Source organism: Dryobates pubescens, chromosome 9, assembly GCF_014839835.1.
Source record: "Dryobates pubescens isolate bDryPub1 chromosome 9, bDryPub1.pri, whole genome shotgun sequence".
In the NCBI taxonomy this organism is placed as follows: Eukaryota; Metazoa; Chordata; class Aves; order Piciformes; family Picidae; genus Dryobates; species Dryobates pubescens.
The window spans coordinates 16,248,079-16,260,919 of NC_071620.1; the positions used below are offsets into that span (position 1 = coordinate 16,248,079).

Consider the following 12,841-nt stretch of genomic DNA (forward strand, 5'->3'; position numbering starts at 1 on the left):
AAGGGTCCTCTCCCTATATATATATATATTTATACATATATATATATATATAGTTTTGTTTTGGGTTTTTTTTTGTTTTACTGCTGGTTTATTATATTGTACAGACTGTAAAATGTAATATTATTTTGTACAACTTTATTGAAGAAAAAAAAAATACTACTTGTAGAAGATCTTTGTGCCTTGATTATGGCTGTACCTGTACAATGAGCTAAGATGTAAGTATGTTTTTGATTGCGCTGTACAGCTTGATGTCAACCTTACCTGCAGCAGTGACTGGAGGTAAGAACTTTATCTATAGAGTTTAGGGGGTTTGTTTTGTTTTGGTTTTTTTCTGGTTTATATAAAAATGCTCTTTAGTATAAAAAAAAAATATATAAATTATGCAAATTAACCACTTACCTTTCCAAGTGAGGTATTCCAGTCACCGGATGTTGCAGCAAACATGCCTTTCTCTTTGGAAGTCTCAGCTTTAAAACATTGGAATTCGTTCAAGTGTCCAAATCGCAACCTGGTGGTGTTCTAACAGGAACCAAGAATTTCTTCTTTTTTCTTCTCTTTTTTCCTTTTTTCCCCTTTCTATGGTGGGTAATTCTTTGGTCATTCATAGACCTTCACAATTGCACCGACCGATTGTGAATGTGTAAAGCACCACTTGATAGAACTCTTCAACCTTTGTACCGACAGTGGCTTTCATTGTGCAAGTAAATAGTGAGAAAGAAGAAACAAACCAACAACAGCGACAACAAATAAGGTGTATAAACCCTTGTGTCTGGCCTGAGAGAATTACAAGATGACATTTTTATTTCTCTTTTAATAAAGAGACACATCAGAAAATTGTTAATTTTTTTTTATATATATATATATAATTTTATTTCATTTTAACTCTGGCAGAATCAGCACCGTGTGAATCTCTCAAACTTGAATAATTTATGCAAACGACATTCTCAAAAAAACAACCAACAAGTTGTGGTACAGTACAGTATATCAGAAGCAAAAGAATTGCTGTAGCAATAAGGCATGTCCTTTCTAGGAACTATTAACACTGCTTTATCTTTTATACCTAGGTGTTTTCTGTCTGTGACTATAAACTTTTCCTGTGTCCAAGCTAACCTGTACAAATGTCTACAATTACAGTTGCAATAACAGAAACCTAGCAAAGTGTTAGATTACTTTATGAGAGTCTTTTACTACACTTTGGACCATTCCCCCACCGTGTTTTAAATGTAAGGAGAGATGACGAGCTAACAGCAGCCATCCACACTGGCCTGTAAAGCAGCAGGTTTGATAAATTGTTGCTAAAAGCAGCGTGATTAGTTAAAAACCATCTTGGTAAACCGAAACTGCAAATCCTAGAATTCTTTTGGTTGGAAAATGCCTAAAAGATCGAGTCCAACCTCTTGCTATTTGATGATGAATAATCCAACTTTAGCTATTATAATATAACCATGTTATATTGATAGCTGTATGTTCAGTTTTGTCATCAGAGTGCCCAGGCAGTGCGAGGCTGTGTGGAATAAGCTAATAACAAAACTCCCGAAGGATAAGGTTCTCTCCCTTCCCACGCCAAAGAAAACAGCAGAGGGAATTACAAGAGCTAAGCTCCTCTGTAAAACCAACTCCAGCCCAGGAGTGCAAGGTTCGAGCTACCAACCTCTGCAGGAATCTTGACAGGAACACTGGTCCTGGTGTGAAATAGCCTCTCTGCTTTTTCAGGGGCAGTTGGGGAGAAGCAGTGGCTCTGCCGCAGCTTCCCTCACATATGGCACATGAAGACACCAAGCTCAGATTTGACACATCCCCCTGTGCTGCTATCCAGGCTGGGCCCAGCTCAGCCTCGCTACACAGGAGCTGGGGCCATGCAAAACATGACTCACACAGAACTCGAGAGCACTCAGTGGCCCATCTAAAATAAGGCACATTCCTATCCCCATCTGCCTTAGCCTGAGAACCAAGGTGTAGGATGATGTTACTGCAGCTGTATTTGACCTTCCGTCCCGCAGAAGACTGGCAACGGGAGGGCCCCTCCCAACACAGCTCTCTGGGCTGCAGTAGGGTCCTCTTGGTTTGGGGTTTGTTTTTAAGCTCTACATAGCACATCTTCTTGAAAACAGCAGCTTGAGGTGTCACCCTAATTTATTTTTTTTAAGCAGGTTTCAAGGGTGTATCAGCAAACTGGATCCCCAAGCTTCTTCCTGTTGTTGTCTGGTAGATGATGACTGGTGCCAGTTGTAGTCAGATAACAACTTCACGTGTCAGAAACTGGAAGATTTCTTGTCCCAAACCACAGCCCCTCCTAAAAAGGTTACAGGAATCCACATCTCTCTGTGCTGGGGCACTTAGGTTCTGCCTGACCCTCACAATGAGCAGTGTGACGTGAGAAGGGCCACGCAGCAATAACACAGAGAAACATTTCCAGTTTGCAGGACTGAGCCTCCACCGGGGTAAGACACAACTGCAGGCACGTGATGAGAGGCTGTAAGGATTTACATACTGTACAGTTACACTTTTAATATACATATTTGATACCAAAAAAAAATCCTAGCAGGAAAGGGACTCATTTGATTGTAGAATACAGTATTTTTGTACAGCATGAACCGTTCCTTTCAGTTAATTATTTATCCTGTAGTAGTCATATCAGCTGTGTAGGACTTCTATGGTATGTGTAAATGCAACCTGCCTTCAGACTAGCAATCCAATTAGGTCATTTGCTGGCATGAATATAGTCTGATGTTTGACTGTTCTCAGCTTTGGTATTTCAGTGACTGCAGATGTTTGGCTCTTCATACTGCTTTATGCTTACTGATTAAATGCTGAGCAAAATAAAATGGTGGAGTGAGAAGCTGAAAATGAGCTAGTAGCAGGATCACAAGCAGGGCACCTGCTGCACAGTATGTAGTAAAGACTCTGCTCTCATATGGAAGGAAGCATTTTTGGAGGGAGAAGTCAGTCGGTGTTATGCTGCCCTGAAAAATAAAGGAAGACTGTTGATCACTTTGCTGTTCCTGTGGGTTCTGATGCAGGAGTGAACACCATCCCTGTCAGCTTTCCCTTTTCTAAACTCTTGTGTTGGGTGGCAAGGGTTGGGGCCAGTCTCCTAGTACCAGTGCCTTCTCCCAGGGGGCTGAAGAGTCCAGACCTTGTGGTGCTGGGCACTAAGTGGAATAGTCACCAGGCCACCCTTAGCCCAGAGGCCAATCTTCCCAGTATTCCATCTAGCATAGATAGAGAGCTGGGCTCCTTATCTGATCTGCCTTCAACAGAAGCCTAACCTCACCTGCTGTAAATCCACCTGGAAGGAGCCTTCCCAGGCTGAACTTAGGTTTTGTGAATGTGCCCCTTCCTCCCCTGCCCCAGGCCCTCTTCCTACCCCATACATGCTGCAAAAAACATGTTGGCTAATCCAAATTCCCAACACAAGCGTCAACAAAGAACTCCATTGGGTTTTGGCTTGACTTTGCAGTTCCAACCACAGTTTACAACGGACCGAGGATGGGTGTAAAGTCATGAAGATGATGCAACCTTAATTAGCCAACCTCTTGTTTTGCAGTTGAGGATGCACTGCCTGGTGTCTGCAGAGAGCGTGTGTAGTTTGAAGGCAGCTACTCTCAGGAATATGGAATAAACAGAACTACTTTCAGCCAGAAATACTAACAATGGTTGCATAAAATGAAGTCAGAGGTTTGGGGTTATCTGGCCTTTAAGCAACCTAAACTCAACAGCAGTACAACAACAGAATAGCTGAAAGATTTCCTCCCCTCACAAGTCACAGACTGTAAACTGATTGTAGGTTTTGCTTCTTGCTCCAAGTTTTGAGTTCTGTTTTCTTTCCAAACTGGGGAACTAATTGATTTACCTCTAAGGATACTCTGAGCACTGGAACTTCCTGCGAGAGCATAACCAACCCAACTGTCTGAAAGGTGAACTGGAGAGGAGGAGGCCTGCAATGAACATTTTCACTGTGTGAAGCTGTTACTGCACCAGGCTGCGAGCCGCCACCGTGCAGGAGGAGTTTGAGGTGGACACAGTCTTTGTTTTGATAGCTGGTAAAAACCCAATCAGCCAAGCCAAACGAGTCTTTCTACTGTTCTGTGCACAATACTGATGATTTTTACAAAGTCAATAGTTTACAACGCACCCTCTTGATAGAAGATGTTCGACGCTTGTACCCAGATCCCAATCAGACCTTTGGCGGCATTGCTTTGTGTGGCTCCCCCAGATGTGCCTCTCGGAACGGACACAGTCTACCCTGTGGGCTGGCTGGGGCAAGCACCTGGGGGCTTGGGTGGGTTTTTTTCATTTTATTTCGGTTTTTACAGGTAGCCTCAGTTCTAAAATCTATCTGATTGCCATGTTGATTTATTTATGAACGTTACCTGACAAAAATAAAAACCATGAAACCTTACCATGATGAAGCTGGGGTTGTTTCTGTTCCTCCAGCTGAACGACGGCACGCTCACCTCCAGGACCTTCCCCGCATGCAGCACTTCACAGCTGCTGTGCGTGTGCCCACTGAGCACCAAACGGGGGTGAAACCACCACATCAGCTGGGACACACAACGGCCAAGCACAGAAACTGAGTCAGAGCCAAAAGAAATTGAGCTGAAACTAATTTTCTTTTTTCCCATCTCCTAAGAGGCTGAAGTGATGGCAGCTCTGGAACAGGTTGCCCAGAGACACAGAAGCTCCAAACTGGAAGTGTTCAAAGCCAGGGTGGACGGTGTCTTGAGCAACCTGTTCTAGTAGGAGAATGTCCCTGCCCATAGCAGGGGGGTTGGAATTTGATCTCTAAAGTCCCTTCCAACCCAAACCATTCTATGATTTTATGAGTTTTACTAGGCTTACAAAGTGTTCACTGGAAGCTTCGATCTTCCAGTATGATGTGGTGGTGATGTTCTGTTCACCCTCATCACAAACACTGGACTTAAACCAAAGGCACCAGCAATATGGTGACATCTCAGCTAGTAAACCCTTGGGTTCAATAAAGCAATGCTGTTCCCTTGTCTAAGGCAAACTCTAGCACTGAGGGAAGACATTCAGGCAGAAGGAAACAAATCCTGACCATTACATTTGTAGGGCATAGTTATTAGATTTTCTTGTAGTTCCTAGCTCAGCAAAAGCAGTGCTCTCAGAGTGCTGGGAAGTAACGGGCTGGGGTTTTAGGTTAGTCAATGATCTACACAGCACACACAGTACAAAATGCTAAACTGGAGGTAACAGCACTGAAGCACACCTGGGAGTGCCAGGACTTAATCCCTGTACCAGGGAAGTCCAGCAGAATCACAACCACGATCATAAGGATCCTCAGAGGAGCAGCTGTAACAAGCAGCCTCTCCAGGCCTCACTAAAGCAGGAGCAGCTGAGCTGTTTGTCTCAGCTAACATCCCTTCCAGGATTTTTTAATCCACATATACATAGCTCTACACTTGTGTCCCACTCCCACTCACCCACTGATACTCAGGCTCTCAACAAACCAAACCTTTTGTGATGCTTCTTTAGACAGCACATCATACTTCTCTTTAAATGGGATCTTCTTCTCCTCTGGAGGAGCAGAATCTTCTCCACTGCACTCAATATCACTTTTGCGATAGAGAGGGTAATGCTGGGAGGAATTCAAAGCAGGGTTCAGTTGCTAAGGATCCAACCTTTCTGCAACACTGACAAACTAAAAACTTGTCAAGGTATGGCCTCACCCCACCTCTGACTCACCTGTAAAAGGATGGGCTCTGAAGCTGGAAGCTTTTCCACATTGCTGCATCTCTTGTCAGAATGGTTTGTTTCCTGTGAATGAAAACAGTCCATACCTAGCACCTTCACCTATATGTGCCACAGGAGTGGGGAAGGGAGTGTAGAACTAGGGGTTGAGGGGCTGGAGGGTTGTTTTGTATGGAAAGCAGTATCAGCTCAGAGTAGAGTGGTCAAATACTCTACACTGTATAAAGCTTTAAGAGCCTCTGCTGCAGGTGGAGGAGGAAAGGCTTTAATTCCCCTTCCTGTAGAAGCTGTCAGGAGAGTTGCACTCAAGCTGGATGCAGAAAGCAACAGCAAAATCTCACTGCGCAAACAAGGCAAAATTAGGACAGCAGAATCTGGCAGGTTTCCCCCCAGGAGCTGGATTCCCGACTGACTGCCAACCCTGTCAATCACGCTGCCTACTGTGCATGCAGTCAGCCTGTGAAAATTGGAAGAGGAAGGACATGCAGGAAGCATTGGATTTGATGAAAAAATACAGCACTTGAAACATCGCTGGACTCAGGGCAGGGCTCCAGCAGAAGCAGCAAACTAAAAGAACAAGGCTGGCTTGAAGAATGGACTCCAACAATTTGCATAAGTATCAATGCCAGAATTCCCATGGGTCTGAAGTCAAAGGGAGGGTTGCAGAACTTATCCCTGGAACTGAGATGCAACCCTCTCTGTTGGCAGCACCACCAAAGTAACACCATTCAGGCAAAGCAACACAGTTAAGAGTTACATAAAAATGAGAAGAGGCCAATGAGGAGAAGAAAGATTTGCTGTAGAGCTGCCATATGAATCTAAAGCAGATTATCTTTTGTCAGGAGAGCCTTTTATGCCTTGACTGTTGCTGCAGTGCAGTATTCCCACCACAGCAGCCAAGCTGCTGGCTGCAGCTGGATCTTTATTCATAAACTCTTACCTGCTGGGAGCAATTCAGCTGGTGAGAAAGTGCCAGCAGCTTTGCCTCTGAGGCCCGGCAGAGAGCGCAGCCATCACCCTCCATAGCGACGCTGTTCACCAGGACAAAGCTGGAAAACAGGAGTGGGGCAAAAGGTTAGAGCAGAGAGCAGGGAAGCTCCTCAGGCATGTGTGGGATAAACTTTACTTTAGAAACTGAAGTGTCCCGAAGTTGGACACAGCTCTAGAAACAGCAGAACCTACAGCTGCTGAAATCCCGTGTTACAAATCCTCTTCTGAGTATCTCCACCTGGCAGGCTGCTTTGCAATCAGTTGTGAGTCAGGGTGCACAGGTACTGTGTGTGTCATCATTCGTGCTTACACTTCAAGGTTTTATCTCATGAAGTGTAGCAATAAAGCTGGTGAAGGGTCTGGAAAACAGAGCTGGTGAGGGGCAGCTGAGGGAACTGGGGTTGTTTAGTCTGTAAAAGAGGAGGCTGAGGTGAGACCTCATTGCTCCTTACAGCCCCCTGAGATGAGGTGGGAGTCAGTCTCTTCTCACTCCTTGAGTCAGTCTTTTCTCTCTACTATCAGGTGATAGAACAAGAGGAAAAGGCCTGAAATTGTGACAGGGGAGGTTTAGGGTGGATATTAGGAAAAATTTCATTCCTAAAAGAGTGGTGAGGTGTTGGAACATGCTGCTCAGGGCGGTGGTAAAGTCACCATCCCTGAAGGTGTTCAAGAAACGTGGCCATGGCACTTTGGGACATGGTTTAATGGCCACGCTGGTGTTAGGTTGATGGCTGGGCTCGATCCTAGAGGTCTTTTCCAACCAAACCAGACACTTCAGTGGTATTTAGTGCAGTGGTAGAAGCCCACCGGGATGAACCCTGAGGGAAAGAAGAACTTGCTTCTCGCCCAACACATTTGAGACCTCAAAGACATCATTTTAGACACTGGATTTCTTCAGACTAACTGAAAAGCAGAGCAGTGCTGCATTAGGCTGGCTACTCTAAGCTAACTTAGTCTTGAATTCTGTGGTCTCTCACACAGGAAAATGGATTTTGTCTGTAATAGAAAAATTTCCCTCCAGATTTCAAATCAAATCTGAACTTCCACCACACAATTTGTACCTGTTTAGTCACTCAATTGGGACTCAAGAAATATATCCCCAGTCCAATGCAGGATGTTCTACAGACACAAATAAGAGCTATTGGTCAAAACTCACAAAATAGAATAGAATAGAATAGACCAGACCAGACCAGACCAGACCAGGTTGGAAGAGACCTTCAAGATCATCATGTCCAACCCATCATCCAACACCACCTAATCAACTAAACCATGCAACCAAGCATCCTGTCAAGCCTCACCCTGAACACCCCCAGCGACGGCGACCCCACCACCTCCTCAGGCAGCCCGTTCCAGTGGGCAATCACTCTCTCTGTGTAGAACTTCCTCCTAACCTCCAGCCTAAGCCTCCCCTGGTGCAGCCTGAGACTGTGTCCTCTTGTTCTGGTACTGCTTGCCTGGGAGAAGAGACCAACCTCCGCCTCACTACAACCCCCCTTCAGGTAGTTGTAGAGAGCAATAAGGTCACCCCTGAGTCTCCTCCTCTCCAGGCTAAGCTCCCGCAGTCTCTCCTCATAGGGCTTGTGCTCCAAGCACAATCTAACCAGTGCAGTGTACAGGGGCAGAATGACCTCCCTGCTCCTGCTGGCCACACTGTTCCTGATGCAGGCCAGGATGCCATTGGCCCTCCTGGCTGCCTGGGCACACTGCAGGCTCATGTTCAGCCTACCATCAACCAGCACCCCCAGGTCCCTCTCCACCTGAGTGCTCTCCAGTCAGGAGAAAAATCTCTCTTTCAGCACAGGGTTCTGCTTTCATACCAGGGATTTGATGTAAAATTGTTCCTCTGGGAACGGTGCATTAACAATGCAGCTGGTGTCAGTTGATGGATGTGGTACCAGACATACAGCCTGCAACTGCATGCAAGAATTCTGCTGTGTTTTATCAAAGGGGACATCAGAAGTTCCTTAAGAACCCCTTTTTAACAGCACAGAATCCCAGCATGGTGGGGGTTAGAAGATCACCCAGCACTAGAGGAGCGCCACCCACAGCAGGATGCCCACTATCACAATGTCCAGGTGGGTTTGAAATCTCTCCAGAGGTGACCCCACAACCTCTCTGTGCTCTGTCACCCTTGCAGGAAAGAAGTTTTCCTCATGTTCAGGTGCAACCTCCTGGGTGCCATTTTGTGCCTGTTGCCTTTTCTCTGGGCACCACTGAAAAGAGTCTGGCCCCATCCTCTTGCCCCCTGTAGATCTTGATGAGCATTGATACCTGTGAGTCACCCTCACAGGAAGGGAAGCTCATAGCTCTTCCTAAAAGTCACAAAAGGGGCACAGGGCAGAGATGCAGCCACAGACAGAGAGCTATGAGACCAATCCCTCTAACAAGGTGAGCTCTGAGCCAAAAACCAGCTTGTGCCTTATCAGCCCACCCTGTGGAAGAACTGTGGACATGCAACGGCTCTGCTCTCAAATTCCACAAACAAGTCCTGCAGACTAAAGATGTTATTAGCATTAATGAAAGTCTTAACTTGTGAGCACAGAGGGGGTTGGTTTGTGTTTCTGTACCAAATCCTGTTCTTCTGTTACATTTTCAGCCATGGTTCATTGCCAGGTGCAAGGAAGTAACAGAAAAGGCAAACTGGAGAATTGGATTCTGAGGCCACAGTACTTTTCCACTTAAAAGGACACTGGTACATTTACCTAGCTCACAGCACAGCTTCCACCCCCTACCAAACTACAGCTTTGTACAAAGGGGTTGGTGTTTAACAGATCGGAGGGGAGACATAAACAAAATGGCTCTAAGTGAGTGAAGCATTCCCCTTCCTATTCCATCAGTTCTGTTTTCACCACTGCTCTGCTAGCTCAGTAGCCACCACTCTAAACACTCAAAAAAGGGAAAAAAGGCATCTACTCACTTTATTCCTTTCCGAGTTATCAGCTTTCCTGAAGTGAAGTTGAAAACCTTTTCAAACCGATTTACCTTGTAAGCAGTCATCCTGTGAGAGAGCAAAAAACAGCAGAGGGACCTCTAAAGGTCACCTAGTCCAACCCTCCTGCACTGAGCAGGGACACCTTCAACAAGATCAGGTTGCTCACAGCCCCATCCATCCTGACCTCAAATGGTTCCAGGGGGTTCTACCACCTCTCTGGGTAACTACCCTCATGGTAAAGAATTTATTCCTCCTCTACAGCCTACATCTCCCCTCTGTTAGTTTAAAACCATCACCCCTGCCCTGTCACAAGAGGCCCTACTAAAAAGCCTGTCCCCATCTTTCTGATAGGCCCCTGCTGCAATAAGGTCTCCCCATAGCCTTCTCTTCTCCAGGCTGAACAACCCAAACTCTCAGGCTGGCACCACAGAAGTGTTCCAGCCCCATGATCATTTTTGTGGCCCTAAATCATCTGACACAGTTCTTTACAAATTGTAAACCCTCCCTGCAGCAGTGCTGCTCCATCATCTAGATCACACATTCACTCAGCAAACTCCCAGGGATGCTCTGACAGCCACTGGCTACTCTTGTCCCAGTCCCACCCGGGTAAGCACAGCCATCCTACAGAAGGGCAGCAGCAAGGGCACTTGCAGGCTTTACAGAAATAAAAGGAAAGGGAATGTGCTCTGAGTAAACACTTCTCCGATGAGGAGGCCTGACACAAGGCCAAGCAGCTTCAAGGCTTCTCTGTCAGCACTTACAGACCAGCTTTGAACAACTTCACAGAAGTTCAGAGAAGCACAAAAGTAGCCTGAAACCTGTTCCAAAATGTATTCCCAGGCTGCAGAGATGATACCCTCCAAGGTCTTGCTCTAATCCCTTCTAATTTGGTTATATCAAAAACTTTCCATATAACCACCCCTCAGACACAAGATCAGCTGCTGTATGCTTGATGTTTCCTTCTGGACACCTGCTTACCCCTTTCACTGACAGGACTTACTCATAATGGAATCCAATGTCATGGTTCCCAACGACCACCACTAGTTCAGTGGAGACTGGACACCGAAACATCTTCTGAAATCTCCTGACATCATCTGCCCAGGCCTGCAGAAAAAGCCCAACAGTGAAATTCATGCTGCTCAGCAGTGCTAAAGGGGACCACTGCTACTGGGTACGCATAGCAAGGTTTTGGTAGTGGAGTGGCGACAGAGCTGGCTTCTGTGAGAAGGTTCTAGAAGCTTCCTCCATGCCTGATAGAGCCAGCACCAGCTGGCTCCAAGACCGACCCACTTCTGACGAAGGCCAAGCCCATCAGTGATGTTAGTGCCCCTGGGATAATGTACTTAATAAGGGGAGGGGAAAGCAAACTGCAGCTGGGAGAGAGAAGTGAGAACATGTGAGAGAAACACCTCTGCAGACACCAAGGTCAGTGAAGAAGGAGTTGGTGCTCCAGGTGCCTGAGCTGAGATTTCCTCGCAGCCTGTGGTGAAGACTACGATCAGGCAGGCTGTCCCCATGCGGCCCATGGCAGGCCACAACAGTGCAGATATCCACCACCAGCCCATGGAGACCCCATGCCAGAGTAGGTGGATGCCCAAAAGAAGGAAGCTGTGATCCCAGGAAAGCCCATGCAGAGCAGGCCCCTGGCAGGACCTGCGGAGAGATGAGCTCACGCTGGAGCAGGTTTGCTGTCAGGACTTGTGACCCCACAGGGGACCCACACTGGAGCAGTCTGTTGCTGACAGACTACAGCCATGGAAGGGATCCAAACTGGAACAGTTTGTGAACTGCAGCCCATGGGAAGGACACATATTGTAGCAGTTCATGGAGGACTGTCCTTCATGGGAGTGACTCCACACTGGCACAAGGGGAGCGTGAGAAGTCCTCCCCCTGAGGAGGAAGGAGCCAAAGAGACAGTATGTGATGAACTGACCACAACCCCCATTCCCTGTCCCCTGCACCACTCAGTGGAAGGAGTGAATTGAGACTGGGAGTGAAGTTGAGTCCAGGTAGAAGGCAGGGGTTGGGGGAAGGTGTTTTGAGATTTGCTGTTAATTTCTTATTATCCTTCTCTGACAGATCAGTAATAAATTAAACTGATTTCCCCAAGTCAAGTCTCTTTTGCCCATGACAGTAACTGCTGAGTGATCTCCCTGCCATCCTCCCCTGCCCATCAGCCCTTCTGTAGATTTTCTCTCCCCTGCCCAGCTGAGAAGGGGTGACAGAGCAGCTTTGGTGGGCACCTGGCACCCAGAGGGGCACTACCAAAAGTGAAGGAGAATCACAACATTCCCACTCAGACCTAAGACACTAGAAGCGTCTACCAGCAGGACGGCTGTAGCAATACCAAACAAAGCCTTGCATACCTAATCTGCTTTATTCTGTCACTCATTTCCTTCAAGAAATCCTCACTTTCTGAAGTAAAAGAGCTGTTGATATCGTACCTGAGGCGAGCTCCATTTTCCTTCATCAAAGACGTCGCCCAGAATAAAAACAATGTCTGGCTGCAGTAACCACAAGGCAGTTTGGAAAGATCTCTCCATTTGCCATTCCCTGGAAGGAAAACAGCAACCCAGTCACCAGTGTCTGACCTCAGCTCTGGACACACAAGCAGCCTGGTAGGAATGGTATTAACCACTGGGACAACCAAGTTACATGGCTCAGTTTTAAGGCATTCTGTATAGGAGTTAGGTAATGGAAAAGACCTCAGAAATGCTCAGGGGTCTGTCCCCGTGTGCCACCTGCGCTGCCTCAGTCAGTCCCATTCACTGCCCTTTCAACACTGGGTTATTATCCAGCACAGATCCAGGCAGGCAAGTCACAGGCAGCAAAGCACCACACTGCCAGTTTTGAACACTGTAAAAAACTCAGAGAGAGATCATTCAAGAAAATGATTACCTTCTTAGCTTATCCAGCCAATGTCCTTTGATTTCACCAAGCAGGTGAGTATCAGCTAAAATGATGGCCTTTAGGACTGACGTTGAAGCCTCTGTCTCACCCCCCTGAGCTCCACCTTTCACTTCTGGCCATTGACATTGAAAAATCACCACATAATAAACTAAAAATTCACAAAATATGAAGACTGAGCTGACAAAGCACACGAGTTTCAGCAGGAAGCAGAGCTGCTTCTTCAAAGAAAGATTCCTCACAGTGCTTGAGCTAGAACTCAGCATTGCAGTACCAGCACAAGGCTCTCCCAGTGGCTCA

General features: G+C 46.6%; 1 protein-coding gene across 2 annotated transcripts; it reads right to left on the bottom strand.

The window, feature by feature from the left end:
• Nucleotides 1–1,436: 1,436 nt before the first annotated feature.
• Nucleotides 1,437–12,807, bottom strand: MPPE1 (metallophosphoesterase 1). Of its 2 annotated transcripts, XM_009909917.2 has the most exons (9): nucleotides 12,533–12,807; nucleotides 12,079–12,187; nucleotides 10,635–10,738; nucleotides 9,620–9,700; nucleotides 6,653–6,761; nucleotides 5,707–5,778; nucleotides 5,477–5,599; nucleotides 4,404–4,544; nucleotides 1,437–2,963 (listed from the first exon to the last, which is right to left on the bottom strand). In XM_009909917.2, the coding sequence occupies exons 1-9, from the start codon at nucleotides 12,805–12,807 to the stop codon at nucleotides 2,781–2,783; spliced, it is 1,197 nt and encodes a 398-aa protein (XP_009908219.2). In that variant the 3' UTR covers nucleotides 1,437–2,780. The 2 variants fall into 2 exon arrangements, with proteins under 2 accessions (XP_009908219.2, XP_054020099.1); XM_054164124.1 differs by lacking the exon at nucleotides 9,620–9,700.
• Nucleotides 12,808–12,841: the final 34 nt, after the last annotated feature.

Excerpts from the sequence above, each read along its gene's own strand:
- MPPE1 (XM_009909917.2), bottom strand. The coding sequence starts at position 12,807 with ATGCTGAGTTCTAGCTCAAGCACTGTGAGGAATCTTTCTTTGAAGAAG. Across the intron at positions 12,188-12,532 it reads TGGCTGGATAAGCTAAGAAG|GGAATGGCAAATGGAGAGAT; the intron begins GTAATCATTTTC and ends TTTTCCTTCCAG. Across the intron at positions 5,600-5,706 it reads CAGAGCCCATCCTTTTACAG|CATTACCCTCTCTATCGCAA; the intron begins GTGAGTCAGAGG and ends AATTCCTCCCAG.